We start from the raw sequence: 22,656 nt of genomic DNA, 5'->3' as shown, positions 1-22,656 counted from the left end.
CACTAGGTTAATTCATCTCCCCAGAAACCCTGATATAGTAAGGTTACCAGATTTCCCCCCCCAATAAATCTGGGGACACTTTTCAACTTCAGTCGGAATGGGTGGATTTTGTCAGGGGACTGATTTGTAAATCAGGGGACGTCTGGTAACCTGATAATATAGAGCTGTGGGGAGGGGTTGGGGGAAGGGAACTGAGAGATGGGCAACACAAACCAAATGGAGAGGTGATATACAAAGATACAAATTGCAGATGGGCAGCACACCCTGTTAGGGGCGGTGGGTGGGCAGAAAAAGTGAAGGACCAATAGAAGGATAGGCTGCTCACATGACACAATGAGGCTGAGTCATTTTAGCATGAATGAATGAATGAATGAATGAATCCTTTTGTTAGAGGAAAGGCAAGGACCTCTTGTCTCTTTGCAGAACAAACTGGGATGTCTGGTAGAGCGCTACCTGGGAAGGACTCGGCCAGGCAGCAAGGCCAGTTACCTGGGCATTTCTTCTCGTTGCATGTCTTGACTTCCTCCCCACTGCCCTCGCATGGGTAGCCTTGCACGCCCGTCCCCTGGCACATGCGGAAGCGTCTCTGCCAGCCCGTATCGCACGTCTTGGAGCACAAACTCCAGTGGTTCCATGGGCCCCACTTGCTATCAGCTTCAGTTCAGGGGAGCAGAAAGGAAGAATTAGTAGACCTTTCTAAACCATCTCTCACTCTCAGTCTCTCTCACACCCTCCTAATTTAGAGTCATATTAGCTGGAGGACTTGACAGAATGGCAAGGAGATAGAAGAAGTCCTTCTTTATCATTGGGATGCAATTGTGCTGGCTGATAATTACTTTAATCAAATATTCCACAGATGATTAAACGCATTTATCAATAATTCAGATCTCATTTAAGCTAAAATGCCCCTCTCCCCTTCCCAACCAGGCCATGACCGCAAGGGTGCCCTTTAACAAATGGGATTCATTTTCATTCCTCAGGAGGCAAGTTTCTTTCAAGGTTCTGAATCCTGCAGATTTCAACCAGCTTGAGTTGCAGGGTTTAATGTGCCTTGCTACCAAATGCAGTAAGAGACAACACCACATCAAGAACCGAAACCCACCTCAAACCAACAAGCAGCCAGCTGGCCAGATCTGGATCCAGGTTTCCCACATTCAAAGCCAGCACAAAAGCATCCAATTTCCCAAATTTCTGTTGATAGCAGAGGCACACTTTCCTTGAATTAAAACTGGAAGCACACTTCATCATCTACCACCAAAAAGGCTGTGCAAGAATTGCCCATCCTTGAAGGAGTGGAGCCACACCTTAGTTTCTGTGTGAGTCCTTGTTCTAAGCATGCATCCTCTGAGAGATCATTGCCTCTTGACTGAATGGCCCAGAATCTCCTGCCTCCACTGGAGACTGATTGCTCTGGCCTTGCCTTCTTCCAGTGACTCACTCAGAGAAACAGTGGGAGGCCTCTTCCACAGGTGGGTAATTCTATTGCCTCTCTGCATCAGGGATGATCCAATATTACCTAATATAGAGGTGCAGTAGATTGCTCACGTATGACAGAGGCAGATTGGAAGAAAGCTAGGCTGGCACAGGAAACCCTTCAGAGACACAGTGGGCAGATTCATTTATGGGTATATACTTTGGGCATGGAGGAGCCTTTTCTCATTATTGCAGGGTTTGCCAACCTTTTTGAGCCAGTGGGGGCATTTAAAGTATCATGATAAAGTATCACACAATAGCTCTCATGGAGCGTTGGCATTACACAAAATGACTGCCGTGTCCAAAGAGCAGAAAAGGAGACAGGACCAAAGTTTTTTTTTTTTCTAATGAGCAGCTAGACACGTTTTCTGCAATGTCAAAAAAGGGTTCAGGGTGAAATAAGCTTTTGCACAGTTGAGTATATGGGATTTAACAAGGAGTTGGGTAGATTCTAAAAAACGTAGATGAGAAAAGATAAAAAGAAACAGAAAATGAAGATGTATGCTGGTTCCTTTCAAATCTTCATAACCTTGTCTCAATTGTGTATTATGGGACCAATTACTTGACTAGTCAAACACATTTATGCGCCCCCTTGCCCAGATTATCCGGAGCTTTGGGCCGGGCCGTCACCAATATGCTGATGACACTCAGCTCTATCTGCTGATGGATGGCCACACTGACTCGGCCCCGAACACACTGACCAGATGCTTGGAAGCTGTGGCTGGATGGTTTCGTGGGAGCCGATTGAAACTAAATCCTTCAAAGACAGAGGTCCTATGGCTGGGTCGGGATGGCATGGGGATGAGGGACAAACTCCCTTCTCTTGCGGGGGCCCAATTAGTGCCATTGCCTTCCGTTAAGAGTTTGGGTGTAATCCTTGACGCCTCCCTTTCCATGGAGGTGCAAGTTACTCCAACAGCCAAGGCGACATTTTTCCACCTTCGCCGCATCAAGCAGTTGGTCCCTTACCTTTCCCGCCCCGACCTGGCCACAGTGATCCATGTGACGGTCATCTCCAGGCTTGACTACAGTAATTCGCTCTACACAGGGCTGCCCTTGAAGCTGTCCCAGAAACTCCAGTGGGTGCAGAATGCTGCAGCGAGGCTCCTCACGGGGTCTCTGCCATGGGAGCATATTCATCCAGTGCTTTTCAAGCTGCACTGGCTCCCAGTGGAGTACAAGGTCAGATTTAAGGTGCTGCTTTTGACCTTTAAAGCCCTTCACGGCCTAGGACCCTTGTACCTATGGGACCGCCTCGCCCGGTATGCCCCACAGAGAGCCTCAAGGGCCATAGATAGCAACACCCTAGTGGTCCCGGGCCCTAAGGAAGTTAGATTAGCTTCAACCAGAGCCAGGGCTTTTTCAACTTTGGCTCTCGCCTGGTGGAACGCTCTGCCTCATGAGACCAGGGCCCTGCAGGATCTGATTTCTTTCCGCAGGGCCTGTAAGACAGAGTTGTTCCGCCTGGCCTTTAGCTTGGAGCCAATTTGATTCCCTCCCTCTCTTTCTTTTTTCTTTTCCTTCTCCTCCTGCGAGGAGGCTACATTTTAATATTTTAATGTTTCAATATTTTAATGTTGTATTTTAATTTTGTTTTTAAGTTGTAATCATTCAACTTGTTTTTATTATTGCTTGTAAGCCGCTCTGAGGAGCTGGGGAGGGTAGGGTATAAATAAAAATTATTATTATTATTATTATTATTATTATTATTATTATTATTATTATTAATTGACCCATCTTGAACTTTACTTAAACAATATATATAGATATAAAATCATTATATATCACCACAAAACAAACACAGAACAAAAGATCACACAGTTGTGTCATTGGGCCCCCTTTCACATTATGCTGAGTATGTTAAAAATTTATTTTGATTCAAGATGGCCAAATTGTCTGGGACTGGAGGTTGTGAGTAGTTTTGCTCTGGGGGGAAAACAAAACCGCACCCTTAAACATAGCTACAAGATTTGTGTTGGTAGCACTGGCAGAGGAAGGGGGTGCAGTGGGTGCAGCACACCCCAGGTGTCATCCCTGAGGTGGGGTGACATTGCCCCCTGCCCCCCTGGGATGCTCGCAGTGGGAGGTGCCCCCCCAGATGCTCACCCTTCCCCCAGGTGCACAGCATGTGCACCGCTCTGGGTGCTGGAGCAGCTAGCTTCGCCTCTGGTTGGTAGGAGGTGTATGATGCACAAGGTGGTAAATTGTTGGGTGCCACCAGGAAGTGCTGCATGGGAGCTGGTTTTGCACCAACAGCCTTAGCTGGATATTTCTTCATTCTTGTACAAAGTGCTACCACAACTGTCTTGCAAAAGGAAGTTTTATGTTGAAAGCATATACAGAATATCAGCATCTGGGGTGGCTGAATTGAATGCATGAGTTAAAAGAAAGCAGTATAACCAATTTCCCTCCTTTGTCTCTCTCTAAACATCCCTACAGAAACAAACTATGTGTTTGTCTCAGCCAGCAAGAAACTATTTTCTAGGGAAAAGTGGTGCAAATCAGTGTTCAGCAAACTGTGGTCCCAAAACTGTCTCCATCTGCTGCAGTTCTCCTCAGACCTTGATGTGACTCCTTGCTGCTCGGTCTTTCAGCAGAACTTAAACCTGGTAGCACAGCTAGTTCTCTATATTTCAACAGGAAGCTTGGCAAGTCCTGCCAGTCTCACATAATCAGACTTGTAGGGTTGGAAGGAACTCAAAGGGTCATTTAGTCCACCCTTCTTCAACACAGAAATCAGAGCTAAAGAATGTTCTTTCAGCTCTTTGTGGAGGCTCCTTGTTCTTCTTTCTCTAACCCCTCCATTTTCTACTGCTGATCGTAACAGTGGATGCAACAGAGGACAGGCCCTGTCCTATGGGTCACACAACAGTTCCTAAGATTCCTGGAGCTTTGTTTCTGTTTGACAGTATTTTGTTCTTCCCCTGCCATGGAAAACTAATCCTTGAAGATGACTCATCTCTAATACTAAAGACTTCTGGAAAGTTCATTTCACCTTAGAGACTCCCAGACTGACACAAGAAGGCCTCTCTCCCTTCCTCTGCCAGGCCCCACAGACTGCAAGGCTTTACGGGATGGAATAGGTAGGGCAAGAAGCACAAGGCAAACTGAAGCCCCAGACAGACTCAAGGACACACAGATACATTGACATTAATAGGTTTGTGTCCTGGGCCTTATTCCAGACAGTGTTGTAAATAATACATGGGTTAGAGGTAACAACTTTTCTGTCTTTGAGCAGCCATTTTTTGATGGTGCTCCATTAACCCTCAGTACAGAATCTCCATCATATTTTACAGCTGTTTCGTAATAGGAGGCAAATTCAAGTCATTTCTGGTGAGAGCACAGCTTCAGTTCTGCTTTGTGGGGAAAGGGAATCAATACAGGTTAAGGAAGGGAGATAATATCTTCCTCAAAATAACTGGAGGAGGGGATTCTTTTCAAGGCACCTCTGTTTTCTTGCTCCCTCACTATCTTTTTCATTTCTCCAAATTTCCTGTTTGTCCTCCGTTCTCTGTTATTTATTCTTCTTGTCTCTTCCTCTGTAGATTCTTCTGTTCTCTTTCCTCTTTCATGTTATTTCTTTCAGGTACAGAAAGTTTGTGAGTGGGAAGTGTTCTGCCTGCTTATGCAGTGGTGTGGTGGGAGCTTAGAATAAACCCTGGAGAAGACCACAGGGTGGTATGCAAACGTGCCCCTCTGTGGCCACCCCATTAATGGAGGGAGAGGTTTTAACATCCATGTTTGCTCATGGAGGGAAGCTCTTTGCACCTCTCATCTGCTCAGAATGGAAGGATGGACATCCAGTGCAATGTGGACATGTTCAGTGGAGGAGAGGCTGAGCCAGTGCAAACAGCAGGAAAAGCAAACAGTCTCTGGTTCGTTGTGAATTTTTGAGAGGGTATTTGCTGAGACCTTTATGAAGGTAGCATAGAAGGCATGGGGGGCACACTGTTGAGCCCCGCAAATGCATTTATCAGGGACACAATAACAGCTCTTGTCTGGCACAGTTGGGGAAGGATTGCTCCAGCCTCCTCTACATGGCACCAGCTTGTCTTTCCTTCTGCGTTTAAATCCCATCTCCTTTGTCAGTGCTATTGCCCTTTTCCTAGGCATTTCAGGATTCAGGTGTGCCCCCCCATGGGAGAGACAAACTCCTAGCACACAACCTGATAGCACATCATGTTCTGTATGTTCAATGAGTTTTGTTTCATTTTTTAAAATGGAAGAACACTTGCACTTGGCAAGCCCACCCCAAGCTCATGCCTTCAGTAGGCAGAATAAGGCTTTTACCACTGGAACTTGCTGTCAGTCCCTGATTCTCTGTATTTAAAACTATGCTTGAGCCTATCTGGGCTGGGCAAAAGTTTTGCTCCCAGAGCCAGCCCACTGGCAATTCCTCCATGAGCCAACCAAACCACCCACCTCAACTGGGTTCCTGTCTTTCTGCATACTGAGATCCTCTTTGGAGCCATCTTTAAAGGTCAGCATGAGAAACTGTCCCCAATAGATACAGCCAGGGCTCAAGGTCACAAAGAAGCAATGTATAGATAGCAGCACCCATGATACTGTTTTACTCTTTTTGGTCCGCCTGTCCATCTGAGATGCTCTTATGCAGCATTTAAAGATCAAGAGGCTTTTTGTCCAGTGAAACCTTTTTTGCTTAAAGGCTGAGCCAGTATGAGCAGGAAAGGCAATGTTGAAATTCAACGGCATAGCACAACCGTTATGCAGAGAGCTTCTCATACTTCTTCATTTCAAAGCCCACTTTTCCCCCAAGGAGGTCAAGGCAGTGTGAATGGTTCCGTCCAGCCACCATTTTATTGTCACAACAACCAGCAGTGTGTGCTAGCCAACCCATTTCTTGAACTGCAATGAAAATTGCAGTAGATCGGCCACAGGATCGATCTAATAGCAAGTCAGAATTAGATAAGGGAGGTCAGAGTTCAAGTCTTGCTTCTGTCATATTTACTATGTGAAGTATTGTAAACTATGAACATCCCAGAGTCTGAAGCAGGTTTGCAAATTTAAAAACCAATGAATAAGAACAGAAATTGCTTTGGTCACCTGCAAAAAGAAGAAGCCCCAGTCCTGTTGGCGAGGGCTAGGAATGGAAGGATCAGTCAATATTGGTTGACTAAGTTTCTCATTTTTCTTATCTTAAATTCAATTCTCCTCATTTCAGCAGAAGTTTGCAAATTTTGTTTTAAATCCTCATGAAAATTCTTCAGTGTTTTTGTACGAATTTCTCCCAATAAGCTCATGTGGTATGCAGTTTTGACTAACGTACACATTTTTGCAAGCGATTTACAATAATATAATGTATTTTTGTATGTTATTTTCACCAATATATTTCTTTTTAGGCACACTTCCCCCTAATATATGTATTTTTTGTAAACACTGCTTGGTTGGGGAACTGCATCGCAAAATTAGGAAAGGTGAATTTGATGGACGATGGTGTTTTGGTTCTCATATTGTTTTGGAAAGATTGAGTTTGATAGATTCACCTTTAAATGTGTGTTTTATAGAATTTCTCCTCGGCCACTAGCTGCCGCTGATGGCAGTTGTACTGCAAAACATCTGGAGGGCACCAACTTGGCATAGTCTGGCTTCAGAGATCTCATGACCCTACAGCCAGTCCTGGACGCAGCCACTTGTTGATTTCAGGTCCATCACTGGCTGTCACTCCTCAATAAAAACTGGCAAATGAAAATTGATGCCAGAGGGGGAAGAGGAGGCAGAAGCCGGAGGCCATCTGTCACTGCCGCTGGATGACTGGCATCTCCGAACCCGCCGTATTAGGAGCAGCGGCTTTATGGAGAGCAGCTGTCGCTCCAGACAGATTGGCAGAGCACGGGGCTGACGTCAAAGGCCTGCCTTGCCAAGCTTGAGCTTGTGGAAGTCAGGCGAGGAGCTGGGTGGGAGCAATCCCAAGGTCTGCATCACAGTAGCAAGACAGGACTTTAAAGCCAGAGAGCTGCACCTCTTCCTCAAGGGAAGGGCCCAGACTGAGAAGCACCCTTTTTTCTCTTCCTGTTTGTCCTTGGCCATCATCAGAGGCCTTTCACCAGGTGTCCCTGACTTCTGAAATGAGGAAGCTGGTAACTAAAGAGAGGCCTTTCCAGTTGTGGGATGCTCCCCGCAGCAAAGCTCATCTACGCCACCTCTGACGCCTTCCTGGAAATCTTGTTATCTTCGCCCCTGGCACAGCATGTAAATGTTAGCTCGGTTTTGCTGGATTGGCTGTGGTTCCCCTGCCCCCTGCTGTTTTAACTTGGTTGTTTTAACTATATTGCTGTTATTTTGTTTTATAAATTGCTTCGTGATTGTTTTAAAGATTTTCATTTGATGGAAAGCCAACCTGAGAGCTAAGTTGATGTGCACACAATGATCACACGGTGGTTTTCCTTTTTAAAAAAGAAAGAATAAATATTCCCCTATCCCCTGACTATGGGCAGCCGAACCCGAAATGAGACTCGGACAATTTGTGCTTCAGACTGTGGTCCCTGGAGGTCTGTGATGATCAGAGCTGGAGGCTTGGGCTTGAGTTATTTAGAGATAATTGTTCCTTATTTGCTGCACTGATAAAACCACTAACTGTCAGAAGAAACTGTACGCAGGGTGGTGAATTGTAATGAAAATGTTTGAGACTAAAGCAGCTATAGCCTATGGTGCAGCAGGCAGGGGCTCTGCTGACCAGACAAAGGAGGAGACCAGGCTCAGCCACTCTAGAGAATTACCAATTGCAGGTGCTGACTTTGCACACACACGTTCCTGTTCCTACCTGGAGGGGATGCCAAGGCCTTAGCGCACACACTCTTAGGCGACGTACAAGCACCAGAGGCCTCCACTTTTTTCACCCTGTAGCTTCCTAGGGAAATGACTTTCTAGAAGTCTTTGGAAGAGTTACCTGTGGTAGCTTGACCTGCCTACTTTCCTGGGAACTGGCTGCAAAAGACCCAAGCTGTGCCCACAAGCCACGACCACACCCAAGCTAGCCACGTCCATCACTAGCATGCTGGGGATTCTCACTTAGATGTGGCGACTGGCTCTGCAGTCCCTCTGGAGCAACAACTGCAACCTTCCCCTGTCTGTTTGCCACCTGCGTATGGAGACTCGTGGGATCCCTACCTGGACATTCGGGGTTGTAGCACTCCCTGGCGTCAGCATGAGCCCCTCGGCACTCTGCCCAGCCGTGAGCTGAGACGCTGCATTTGCGGGTGCGCTGCTGAGTCCCGTTGGAACACGACACCGAGCAGCGGCTCCAGGATCCCCAGTCCAGCCACTGGCCTTCCACTATTAGAGAAAAGCACAGGGAAAAACTCAATTAGTGCATGAGGAGGTTGCACAAGGAAATGCCCCATGAAGATGTCCCTCTATCTCTTTTTTGGCACCTAACCAGTCCTTGTCAGCTTCTCATCCACCTCCTCTAAGGCAGGATCTTCCAACCCACATTTGCCCCATACATTAAACTCTCTTCTAGCTTAACCTTCAGTATTAGTATAAGAATCTCCATCCCACGGCAGCTCACAGGGCCAGCTCCAATTGATAACTGGCCAGCTCTCCCGCCTACCTACCATGCAGATCACATCTGGCCAGGATGACTAGGATTTGGGAAAATAAATCAGCTAACAAATCCCACCCACCCAGTCTACCATGGTGGAAGGGCTTCTGGAACAAGAGTACAGAGGGAGCAGCAGCTGGGTACTGGAAGCATAAGCAGATGGTGGGGTCGGTGGACATGGCCTTGAGGTTCTGGGCCCAAGGAGCCACCTACCAGCTAAGAGCATGAGAAGAGCCCTGGTGGATCAGGCCAAAGGCCCATCTCGCCCAGCATTCCACAGTGATCAACTAGATGCCTCTGGAAATCCTGCAAGTTGGACTTGTGGTCCCCAGAAACCACTATTCAGAGGTTTGTTGCCTCTAACAATGGATGCAGAACAGAGACCTTGTGATTAATAGTCGCTGATAGCCCCATTCTCCATGAGTTTGTGTTATCCTGCTCTGAAGGTTTAGCATGACTAAACTCTCCCCAGCATGAGCTGATGGCAGGATGGTTGGAAGGCGGAGAGATGCTTTTTGATGCTGGTGTTTCTTTGGAGTTTCTTCGGATTTGTCTAGTCTAATCCTTTTTTTAAAAAACTTATGTAAATTTTATTGCTTTAACTTTACTGAGCCTGTAATCTTTTGAGTGTTGTCTTCTTGTGCATCCTTTTGGTAGCTTTCAGTTGTGAAACTGTTTATAAATCTGCAAATGAAATAAATATGCAATACATAAAAGCCATCCAAGCTGATGACCATCATCACTACACCCGGTGGAAGCCCATTTGCTAGAAGTCTCTTCCCACAAGGAACAGCTCAGCAACACCACTGAGAAGCTCCAATCAGTAAGCCCAGTCCTGTACCACATGCAGGGCAGGGAAGAAACGAATGGTGAGTCTAAAGGCCGAATGATAAAAATAGACAAAAATATGGTGCTTGTGTATCTAGACTCGAAGGCTCGACATATACATGGACCACATTTGCTTGTAATAATAAGTCAGGGTACATTCCTGCTTTGCTCCTCCCTTGGTGCAAGTGGGAGATTCACAACTGAGCTTGGCTTCCCATTGCATCCTAACCATCCTTCAGAGTCTTTTCCAGTCCTACTGTTCCCTCCCATGCACAGGACCATTAGCCTTGTGGGAAGGGAAAAGAGAGCAAGGGAGGCAAGTAGGGCAGAAAGGGAAGAGAAGGCTTCACCCTGGTTTGTTTATCCAGGGAGGGAACAAGGTGGAAACAACTGGGCAGCCAGCAGCAGGCTACTGATTTCTGCTAAACCATGATAAAACAGAAACCCTCAGTGCCCCACCCTCTTCTCCATCCTTGCTGGCTCTGCTTCCCCCCCCCCCACCTGTCTGTGGTTCAGCATGACTTGGAGGCTTAATACAGAATGTCAAAAGTGGCTCTGTTGAGATGGTGACCTCATTGGCCAACTTAAGGCTCCAGCCAATGCCAAGCATCAGCCAAGACAGAGATATGGCAGAGGCAGAGGGCAGTGACACCTCTGTTCAGCTTTGGCATCTCGGTCTGATGCTGGATGAGCCACTGAGAGTGTTACTGCCCTTGCTAAAGTGCTTCCCTTCCCGCCTCCTTTGCCTTGCCCTTTCCACTGCAGACCACATCTCCAGTCTGGGACTCCTCACTCCTTGGCATCTAATCAGCTAGCCAAGTGCAGCTTTGGGCAAGGGCCATAGTGCAGCATGCTAGAACACATGCTTTGTATGCAGAAGGTCTCAGGTTCAATCCCTGCCATCTCCAGATAGGGCTAGGAATGGAGATGTTCCATCAGAAACCTTGGAGAGCTGCTGCCAGTAAGTGTAGGCAATGCTGAGCTAGATGGACCAGTGGTATAAAGCACTGTCTAGGAGCCACAGCTCAGTGGCAGAGCATTTGTTCTGCACGAAGGTCCTAGGTCCAATCCTTGGAATCTCCAAAGAGGGTTGGGAAAGGTCCCTTTCTGAAACCCTGGAGAGCTGCTGCCACTCAGTGCAGACAATACTGAGCTAGATGGACCACAGGTCTGACACTGAATGAGGCAGCTTCCTATGTTCCTGAAAATTATCCACTGTTTCCAAGATCTGGTCCTGCCAACAGCCAGAGACCCTGCAGTGTCTGACACATGGATATAATTGCAAAAATCCTCACTCAGCACAGAAGGTTGACAGAGGTCATGTACGAAATCAGTCATTAAGAAGGCCCCTTTGCCCAATGAACCAATCAAACAAGGAAGACTTTGTTTCCAACAGGGCTGCATTACACCAGACACTCTTCTCCTTCCCATTTTTGTGGCCCCAGGCACCAGGCAGCTCACAAAAATTGGATGGTGAGCCGTGTATGGCCAGAGGGGCTCCCTATTGTACAAGCCTGGCCGACAGTCTTGCTCTGAAAAGCACACAACACCCAAAGGACAGGAGCAGCGTGGAGAGGAGGAAAAACAAAAGCATGCGGGAGGCAGCCCTCTTGGTTTCTCTGAAGAGATTTATGGCAACCAGTGAGAGTCACAGCCTCCTTAGTGGAACTACAGACAGGCTGTGATCTGACGCTACTTGGTTCTGCTTAGAACCCAAAACACCTTCTTCTGTAATGCTAAAATACCCAACAAGCTATATTTCAGAACAATTAGTACTGGAATGCACAGCTGGATCTAATTCCATTTGGCATTCACATTTAAAAATACAAAGACCCCCTGCCATTAATGCAAAGCCATGGCTATTTTAACCATAGATTTTCAACAAACCACAGATCACCTCACAGATGAAAAAAGAAGACATGGTTCGTTTCCTCTAAACTTGGGTTATTTTCTAGCTGTTCTTGCCTTGTGCTTTTGTAGCTTGATGAGAGTGTGGGGTGAACAAACCATGGCTGTTGGGTTTGGAAAAACTGCAAAACAATAGTTAAAACAAGCCACAAATTGTAAGCCAACAACAAACCACAGTTAGGCTAAAGAAAACAATGGTTTGCCCAGTGCAATGTAGTGGCTAGAGTGTTGGACTAGGACTTGGGAGACCAAGGTTCAAATCCTCAGCCATGAAGCTCATTGAGAGATCTTGGACTAGTCATCATCTTTCAATCCAACCTACCTCACAGGGCTGTTGTTCTCCACCTTGGAGAACAGCTGGGATATTAAAATAATAACAGAATAAATACATTTTAAAAGGGTGAGCCATGCTTTTAGATCGAAGGCATACAAACCAGATTTTGCCTTGGAGGGTGGATGAATCGAGGCTGATGAGCAGGCTAAGGTAGTTTTCTTTTTAAACAATTTTTTTAGTGTGTGTTAATTGTACTCCAAATGCTCTTAAACTGTTGATTAATTATTTGTCACTTTATATCTTAATGGGTCTTAGGACACTTTTGCGTTCTTACTTCAAATATTTTGTTGTTGTTGCTTCAAAGCAGTAGTGAAAGTTATTGAAAGTCCGATTTCTGAGTGCAAAGGTCTTTGAGCCAGCTGGGGGAGAAGTTTGTTTGTGTTCTGTGCTAGTGATGGAAGCTGCAGGCATCGAGTGAAAGCCTGAGCTTCCCTGGGGAGCTAACTCTTTATTCTTTTATTTCCACTACCTGATAAAAGCAGTGGGAGGAAGCATTATAGCCAGGAGGGTCTTTAATTCACTTAGACATCCTGCTTCCTGACACTGCCTACCACTAATAGTCCTAAGATTTCATAAAGGATGCATGTGTGTGCTGGACAGAGATTGGGGGAAGGATGGCAAATCTAAGTCAATTCCATTCATCAGAAGAGAGATCCCTACTGTACTGGCTCCAGCTAGAGGGTGGAAAGAACTATTTTATCCCCACTCCTTGACCTGTCTTTTTCACTCAAGTGGCACTCCAGTGATTCTGTTCAAAGGCACGGCCCCTCCTTTGTTTACTCTCCCAGGAATGAGACCTTTTTCTGTGGCCAAGTCTAATTCAGGGCCTGCGTGTGAACATCAGTATGTGGTGAAAGGTTTCCTGGATTATACAATGTGAGAGTTTCAAACGTTTGACTACTCTGTTGTGGGGGGTGGGCAGTGGAAAGAGAGAAAGACAGCTCCTTCAAAGAGAAAGACAGCTCTTCAGGTGAAAGGACTTACACTCCTTTTCTATGGGAACAAATTGGTTACGTTTAGACTTAATGCTAAGCTACGGTTTCTAATGAGTAGCCACATTTAGTTGGAAACAGAAGTAAAAGCTTCCAGTCTTCACATTGGAAGCTTTCAGTTTTGTTTTCCAACTAGCAGAAGCCATGGTTTTCACTATGGTTTAAGAAAACAAGCCACCTTCAAACTGTGGTTAGTGCTAACCATAGTTTAGGGTAAGGCCAGTATGTGTGTGTTTCTGTGTGGTTGCAGCATTCAGCAATGCAGTTTCCCTCTCACCCAGGGGGAATTTTAGCCCCAAAGACCATTTCCGAGGAAAAGGCTACCACAAGCTGATTTTCCCTCTCACACTCCCCATGTTGAAAAACTTCATGTTGAAAACTTCATGTTGAAAAAAATCACAAATTACCTAGGCCCTGAAAGGCTAAAAAACAACTTCAACCCCCAAACCATGTTAGTGATATCAGAAGACCATTTTATCATGCTTAGAAATGATTATGTGACTCTGTCTAGTCAAGGGGCAGAGGACTTGAAGCTCACCTGAGGTTGTAGGACTCCAACTCCCATAAACCCTAGCCATTATCGTGAATGGTCAGGGGTGATGGAAGTTGTAGTTCAGCAATATCTAATAAGCCAAAGGTTTGTGACCTCTGATCTCTGATCTATTAGTACAGACTGGAGACAAAAGATTACTTATCTTTTGGGAAAGTAGGAAAACCTTGGCAGGGGTGAAGGAAGGGAGGGGGGAATCCAAGGAGCTAATTACTAACCAGGGCAGAGAGCGATATTGCAGGATTTATTCTGCACCTCAGGCCCCTTGCAGACCTTTCCGCCGTGCTGTGGAGCAACGCATTGCCGCATTCTGGTCCGCGACCCTTGCCCACAAGTCATCGAGCACAGACTCCAGGGGGACCAATCCTCCCATAGGCCGTGAACTGCAACACAGCACACAGCAATCATGGCTGGGCCTCCATTTCAGCCAGGGAGGGGAAAGGCATGGGCTTGGGAGTAGCAGGGCAGGAAAGGCGTATCGGGGGTACAAAGAAGGTTTGCACAGGGTCAGTGGAGGAAAAATGAAACAGAAAAAAGGAGTAGTGCTTCACCCTATCTTCTGAGGATAGAACGCAAAGCAACTGGTCTGAGACGTGGGGTGCAGTGGTACAGGCACATCACTATGAGTAACTTTCTACTTATAAGGCTTAACATTATGAAGATCTTTCTGCTTATATATCATTGCAAGAAAGGGCTGGTGAATTAGATGATCTGACAAATCCCATTCAATGCTGGTATCTTGTTTTGTTTTTGCTTTTTTGAACCCATTACAGTGAATACCCAATATGTTGCCTGAGGGAATTCAGGAGTGGATTCAACCAGGAACCCCAATTTCAATTCCCAACATCTCCACATTGGGCTGGGAAAGACCCCTGACTGAAACCCTAGAATGCCAATACTTGGTTGTATAAACCAATGTGTGACTGGGTAAAAAGGAAGTTATCTTTTCCCTAAGGCAACAACCCAACTCTGGCCAAAGGAAGGACTGCAAAGAGACAACGTACACCAGCCAAGGAAGCCTCTCATTCGGCCAGAGTGTACCATGTGACATTGCCTGACCTTATAAAAGCTGCCAGATCAAACTAATTTATCAGCTTGGGCAAATAGAGTTCAAAGCTGCTCCAGTGTTCCTGTGTGAGACTCTTGTCCAGCCCTCTCCCTGGATCTCTAACCATTTCAAGAAATGCTTCTCATCTTAAATGTTTCCATGGAATAGCCAAACTGTATGAAGTTTCAATGCTAGTCAGTCCTAGTTGACAAGGTCCAGTTGATCAGAACCCATATTTGCTAGTCTGTCTACTGAGTTTCTCTAGCAAGCCTATCCAGGTGGGAGATGTGGCCAAGGTGACATCATTCTCTGTGGCAGCTCCTAAGTTGTGGAATTCCCATCCCCACAAAGGTGTGCTTGACACCTTCATTGCTTCATTGTGCAGCTTCTGTCACATATGGAAGACACACCTCTTTGCCCTGGTTTTTGAAATTTGAGATTTTATGTGCCAGGTATGGGGCCCCCTGAGTGCTTCAGCCCCCCAGCATTCCCCATGAAGGGGTCAGGTACCCACAATTTTTTTGTGCCAGGGTCGTATGCATCCAACGTCAGCACGTCCAATGTCAGCACATCCACTGATGTCTGTGTGTGATGTCAGCATGCTGCAGGGGCATGCTGATATCAGGTGCACACGCTGGTGGGCTTGCTGACATTGGGCATGCATGTATGCCCATGGCATGCATGACCCTAGGCACCCACAGTCCTGGGTCCAAGCTGGCAGGCCTGCTTGAGCTATATAGTGATCCAAACTAGCTGTGATTGAAATTTGTTTCAAACTTTTTTTAATCTTGTATTTTACATTGCTATGACCCACCCCGGAACCTTCTGGTGAAGAGCATGTAATAATAATTCTGATAAATAAGTAAGAGATACGTTGTCTCTATTATGTGCTAGGAAACATCTTTCCCAAGGCATTTAGTTGCCTAGTGTCAGAAGGCAGAATGCTGAATTATCTGGACTTTCCACCTGCCCACAAAGACAGTTTTTATCTTCTGTCACATTCCCCCAAAGTCAAATCAGTGCTCTGTCATTTCAAGAGAGCAGCAGAATCCCCATTACTGAAAAATAGAATACATTTTGCTTCCCCTCCTTCCCTGTTATGAAAGTGCACAGCTACATAAACAGACATCAGAGCTTTATTACGCCCTCCGTTCTGCTGTCTAGTCCAGCCTGGGTGGAAAGAGGAACAGACAGGCAGTCAAACTCTGTTCTAAAAATGGTCGGCATACATCACGAGCACATCCTCTTCTTGATTTAAGCTTTGCAGAGAGCTGGCTAGAAGTGTTCAGTTTTTAAAAATGCAACTGGAATTTATCTGCTCTAAAAGAAACTGAAATCTGAAGTGTTCTACCTTTCAGGGATAACATTGCAAGATTGACAAAAATATAAATTTGGCTTTTTTTAAAAAAGCTGGCAAAATTAAATCTTTTTTGAGCATAATTGGGTGAAGCATGACAACAAGAAATGTACCAGAAAATGAACCTCTCTACACTTCTGTAGCAGGCTAGATTGTTGTACAATTAAGCAAATTGTGCATGCAATGTGCAACAATTATCCAGATCTGCATAAATGTATAATACAGCCTGTGCTTTTGAATGGGGACAAGCATGATGTGGAATTAAGGCAGTTGCACATGCAATCCATGACAGATACTCCTGTTCTGCATTAATTTATGCTCCAGTTGATACTTATGAATGAATGTGGGGGTGATGCACAACGAAAATAAGCTCAGTACTAAAGCACATCCTTTGCATTCAGAAGGTGTCAAGTTCAATCCTTGATGGCATCTCTGGGTAGGCCCGGGAAAGACTCCTGCATGAAACCCTGGAGAGCCATTGCCAGTCAGTGTAGAATAGCTTATCCCAAGTTGGTGCCCTCCAGATGTTTTGCACTACCACTTTCATCAGCCCTAGCCAGCACGGCAATAGTCAGGGATGGTGGAGGCTGTAGGGGACATTTCGAGGACACCATGCTGGGGAAGGCTGGTGCAAATAATACTGAGCTACAAGGGCCAGTGTGACTTAAGGCAGCTTCCTATGTGTATGCAACGAGTGACAATGATTCATATATGCACTGCTGCTTTTGCTCCTGAATGGACAGCATAATGCCTGCAGTTGGCTGCCACCAGGGGATGGTGGGTTTCACCTGCCTTGCCCCACACGCTTCATAAGGAGATTGCTTTATGGATATTCTGGCTTAGCCTATTAGTGAGCTGTACGCTTGCTTAAATGTTGATATATGTTAAATGAATGGTTAATTGTTGATTATTATTGTTGCAAGTTTTTTTTGGGGGGGGGGTTAGGTTGTATGCCTGCATCCCATCTAATTCCTGAATCCAGCAAGGGTTAAAAATCTAATGGCAGATTCAGTTCTTGAAATAGCCAGGCCAGCTTCTTGGTAATGGTCCTAAGTATGGGTCGCAGGAGGCAAATGGGTCAGCCCACTCCTGATGGGCCCCCTCCCTCACCTGGCTAGAAGCGAGAAAGACAAAAGGTATAGCTGAGCATGTGAGCTGGGCCAGAAGCAGGCTGTAGGCAGAACCATGAGAAGGAAAGCCATTCTGGATTTCTACTTGGATCCAAGGCTGTGATGATTGGAGAAGCAAAACCTTCTGGGGTGTTGAGCCCCTCCATCATAGGCTCAGGTTGTATATATTTGTAAATAAACCATCATAAAGACACCACAGTCTCCGTTGTCCCTCATTCAAAGGAAACTGAACCCTTGGTAAGTGCCTGGAACCCCTGGAATCTTGCACTGCTTGGAGATTGGGGTGGTATACAACATGATTATTTTAGCAGTTATAAGTCTAATCATGCATTGTTACTGTATTATTGTATTTAGAATTAGTTTGTTCTGTGAACCACATTGAACAGAGTTGTACTTCGGGGTAATGTGGTCTATCAATAGACTGGAAATGACAACAGTGACAATTGGGAATCACAACGTGGATCTGCTTTTCAAAAATAAAAAAAATGACACATCCACATTTGCTGATGACAAGCCTCTGAAATGTGTAATGCTTCTCATGTGGGAAGGAAGAAATACCTTCCAGGGCAAAGGCACCGGTTTTCCACCCCACCCCTGTTACATAATGCCAACGTGTGGTTAGAATAATAGAATGAAGGAATCCTGCCCACAGCCATCCCTGGGTGGGTTTGAACTACCAGTCCTCTGATCAACAGCCAGATGCATTGACCCATTGTGCCACTGGCGGGGGCTGGCCAAGAAAGAACGGCTCAGCGTCAGTGACCTACAGTGGAGGGTTCATGCACGCACACTCTACATGAACAATACTTCATGCTTGGATGCAGAAACGCCTCTGGAGCAACAACATACTAAAATTGCCCACCTGACATTCTAAGAACATAAGAATGTCAACACAGTGGCCAACCAGATGCCTGGGGGAGACCAGCAAGCACGACCTGAGCACTCTCCCTTCCTTTGGTTCCAGCAACTGGTATTCAGAAGCATTGCTGCCTCCTAATATGGCAAGTAGCTTTTGATAGCCCTCTCGTCCATGAATTTGTCTAATCCTCTTTTAAAGCCATCCAGATTGGTAACCATCACTGCTTCCTATGGGAGTGAGTTATGTACTTTAACTATGCACTGCATAAAGAAATACTTTCTTTTATTTCTACTGAATCGTCGAACACTCAGCTTCATTGGATGTCCACGATTTGCATGTTATGAGAGAAGGTTCGCCTCCCCTCCTCTACCCACTTTCTCCGTGCCTTGCATAATTTTATAAACTTCTATCATGTCAACTCTTGCTCACCACTCTCTAAAAGATCATTCCAGCAACTGTTCCTGATGGGATCAAGTGAGCTTTGGGCTATGGTGTAATTTTAAAGCACATTCAAAGCACCATCCTCCACTAAGAATTGTAAGCACTGCAGTTTATCCCTCACAGAGTTACAATCCTCCGCAACCCTTAACAAACTGCCCAGAATTATTGGAGGGTGGAAATGTGCTTTGAATGCATACCCAGCCAAAATTTGTGGTCATTTTGATCTATTGTTCCAGTCCCATTTCTCCCTCTTTCCACAAGCTTTCAAAATAGAGGAAAGTAAGTGTAAAGGTTAAACTGCCATCAGTTGCTACCAAACCCATGTCTCTTGGATGTGAGATCACAGCAGCCATTACAAATAATATAAAAGAGGGAGAAATTTCCCAAGATAATTTGGGTTTTGCCTTGACAGTGGATGAAGATACACAGAAAACTGATTTCCATCATCCAGTTCCTCCCAAGCTGATAACCCTTTGGAGAACACCTGAACAGCTTCCTGGTCAAACTTAATCAATACTTCATTTATCATTAAATCCATTCACAATATCTTACATTCAGACTTGCAGATGTTTTAATGATTGAAATTAGGAATGGAGTATGGTAGTTCATTTTCTCTTTGCAAAAACCTGGGGAAACTGTCTTTGAAGTCTGCTGCATTTTCCAAAAATTAATATTCAGCTTTGCTAATGTAAAAACTAGTAGATTTTCTTTTTAATTCTGATCTCTCTGCCTTACAAGGGACCCAGGAGTTGTGCTGATTAGCGCTCAAGACAGATATTAATAATTACTGGCTTTTAATATTTTCAAAGGGAGAGAGGACATTGTTTGGTTATACCAGCATACTTTGGGGAAACCTGAGACCTTTTGTGAGGTGCAGAAGCCAGTGTAATGGGCTTTTACAAGTAGGGAGTGATAATTGGGCTTGCTTCACATTTCAATTGTAAGCCTGTCTAATTCACACTTCCCATAACAATATGCAAACCAAAGCACAGCTATCTTTTGAAATTTGCACTTCTCTAAATTTTGCGATGCTGATTCCAACCCCAAAATGTATGTATTAGGGAAAATATGCATAAAATGCATATATTAGTGAAAACAATATGCAAAAATGCAGTTTCAAAAATATGTGTGTTAGGCAAAATTGCATACCAAATGTATTAGGAGAAATGTGCAGTAAAATGCTGGTGGATTTTCATAGGGACTTTTTAAAAAATTACCAAAAACACAGTTTGTTCTTCTGATCTTTTTGTTCATACACCCCCCTTTTTCTTGGATTTGGTTAATTTCATGCCTGAGGAAACAAAGCAGCTACTGGACTACTTTCTAATTTCCAGCTAATCCAACGACCATTCCTGTGTAAATTGTTCCTTGCTCCCCCCCTCCCTTTTTTTTCCTAATATGCCTATTGGATGCCTTTTGCTGTTCTGTGTAATTTTCTCCAGAATCTAAATATGCTTTCTAGGTTGTTTATCCATTGAAAGATTCATGAGGTGAAACCTAAAAACAAGATGAGGAATTATCTTTCACCTCCAACAGGCCAACGAGAAATTCAGGGATATCTAGCCTTTGATGAGTTGAGATTAAACAGAATGATGTGGAGGGGGAAAAACAACTTTTATACAGATATATAAATATTTCTACAATGACCCCCTGAGCTCTCTCGATTCAGCTTTGTTCAGTGTTTTCACGCTGGTGTTAGATTTTTCAAGCAGATAGTGATCCATCATTGATTAGCTGTCATGGACTCTGAATGCTAATTAATGCATTTCAACTCTTCAACCTCCTTTAAATCAAAGATACTAAAAGCACCACAGTTTTCCAAGGCATGCAAAAGCCAGCACGACTTGAAAAGAAGAAGGAAGCCCAAGGACACTTTCAAAAGCGTGCCTAAAGTAAATATTCTTATTCTAAAAAATGAGCATGTCAATTAAGTATGAATGTAGCACCAGAGTTCTGAAACTTGCAACTGCAGCATGTCATGCTAGAGATGGCCACTGACTCTGATGGCTTTTCATGCTAGAGATGGCCACTGACTCTGATGGCTTTAAAAGACAATGAGGCAAAGTAACATTAGAAGAATCTTCTGGATCAGGACAATGGTCTATCTAAGCCAGCATCCTGTTCTCACAACAGACAACCAGATACCAGTGTTAGAAACTGAGATATGAAAGCTAAGAGCTAAATGGCTCCTTAAACCTAGGTGATGGGCACAACAACAGAATGTCTAGGCACACTTTTTTAAAACAAGAATACAAAGCTGAAAATGAATGAACTGCAGCTAAAATATTATGTTCATTTTTCACATGGTCTAATTATTCCCCTGCCCACCCCCCTAATATTCTTAAGAGGGTCTCTTCTCCAGTCTTCAGAGAGTAACTAGAAGTGGGGAGGCAGAAAAAGGTCTCCTTTCCTTCCACTCTGCAGTTTTAATCTGAAATTTTAGGTGCAGTACTACGCCCAGAGCTCAGAAACTGCTCACGCTAATGAAATTCCCTGTCGCAAAATGTGCCTAGAACAATGGGAGTTTCAAACACTGCCAGATACTTGTGGGAAACCCACAAGCAGGACCTGAGCACAAGAACATTCTACCTTCCTACAGTTTTGAGCAACAGGTATTCAGAAACCCTTCTGCCTCTGTTCATGGAGGCAGAGCATGGCCATCATGTCTAGTAGCCATTGATAGCCTTCTCCTCCAGGAATCTGTACAATCCTCTTTTATAGCCATCCAAATTGGTGGCCATCACTGCCTCCTGGAGGAGCAAGTTCCATAATTCAACTATGTGTTGCATGAAGAAACACTTTCTTTTAACTGTTCCAAATCTTCTACTATTCAGCTTCATTGGAGGCAAAACTGGGTGCACCAGGAACTTATCGAGGGAAGAATTTGGATCTGAAGAACTGAAACCTTCCTAGTCCCCTGGCATGCCCACCAAAATGAGGGAGGTGGGGATATATCAGCCATGCAGCTGGAATAAGCATTTATGCTCCCAGTGGAAGCAAGGAGAGGGAAATTGTAAAATTTCCACCAGCCGGAGGAAAAGCATTGGAAGAAGTGAAGGGAAGACTCCCACCCTCCCTTCCTGTGCCTGGCAAGGCTTTTGATATCTTTGATATCCCTTTGGCTCTTTCTCAGCCTAGAGGCAGGATGTCTCCCAGCAGCGGGGCTGCTCCTATATTCCTGGGAAAGACCCACATTGAACCTCATGGGAATTGCTTCTGAGTAGGCATGTGTAGGACTGCAGTTTTAATAATGTTTCAGGCGTGTGCGGGATGATGAAAGGCAGTTTCTAAGAATTTTTCAAGTGGGGGTGGTGATCCTTGTTTACAAGATGGCCAAGGGGGCTTCCTCTTCTTTTTGGATTACAACAGCAGCAAGAGCAACAACAGCCTTGGCCCCACACTTTGAAGTGTGGTTTGGCTTGGCTTTCCTCAGCAGCTCAGTTCGATGCCAAACCACCCATTATGAAGGGAAACCCATAATTTTATATTTATTCATTTATTTATGGCTGTATTTATTGCTGAATGAAACAAAAGCAGGCTGGGGGAAAGGAGCAACAGTGCCGGGGTCAGATGTTTCACTCTTTCAACTGACAACCCCATAATCTCAAACTCACCTCCAGCTGCTGCCTACCTTGCATTTTCCCTCACCAGGGTAAAGGCAGGGGAGGGAGGGAGAAGAGAGATTGAGAAAGAGGGGAGAGGGTTAAGCATCCCTTCCTCAGCACCACTGCCCCCAATTCAGTATCATCCTGCCTGCTTTTAAGGCAGCCATCCTATGCATGCTGACTTGGAGTAAGCCCTGTTGAACATCCTTCTGAGTAAACACGCACAGGATTGTGCTGGAAGTAAAATTCTGTATATAGGGAAAGCCAACACTGTGCTCTTGTTTTGGACCACAATTCCCATCATCCTTGACCATTGGCCATGCTTGCTGGGGCTGATGGGAGCTGGAGTCCAAGAACATCTGCAAGCCACTGTGGTTGGCTACCCCTGCTGAATCTGTTTGGGAGATGCAATCACCCAGCTCTCAAAATAAGGGTCCATTTAAAGTAAGGTGGTTCAATGCACGGCCCTTTTGTGCCCCCTACCCAAGCCCTCACACTGCCTTCCCAAAGCTGAGTAAGTGAGGTGCTGGGCTTTGGAAAGGAGGTGTGAGGGCTCTGACAGGGTCCTAG

At 45.2% G+C, this 22,656-nt stretch overlaps 1 protein-coding gene across 10 annotated transcripts in view; it reads right to left on the bottom strand.

Moving 5' to 3' along the window:
• ADGRB2 (adhesion G protein-coupled receptor B2) overlaps positions 1 to 22,656 on the bottom strand; it is a 160,342-nt gene that overhangs the window by 63,322 nt on the left and 74,364 nt on the right. For 9 of the 10 annotated variants that reach the window (XM_083511561.1, XM_083511562.1, XM_083511559.1 and 6 more), the window contains 2 exons: positions 8,602 to 8,766; positions 490 to 654 (listed from right to left, as the gene is read on the bottom strand). In XM_083511561.1, coding sequence (XP_083367687.1) covers positions 490 to 654; positions 8,602 to 8,766 — 330 coding nt within the window. The remainder of the gene's footprint in view (positions 1 to 489; positions 655 to 8,601; positions 8,767 to 22,656) is intronic. The other variant, XM_083511565.1, reaches the window with a different exon arrangement.

Source organism: Podarcis liolepis (assembly GCF_965112155.1).
Source record: "Podarcis liolepis genome assembly, chromosome: 7".
Classification (NCBI taxonomy): domain Eukaryota; kingdom Metazoa; phylum Chordata; class Lepidosauria; order Squamata; family Lacertidae; genus Podarcis; species Podarcis liolepis.
The sequence above is the reverse complement of the archived record's forward strand: the minus strand, read 5'-3'. Positions and strand labels throughout refer to the sequence as shown.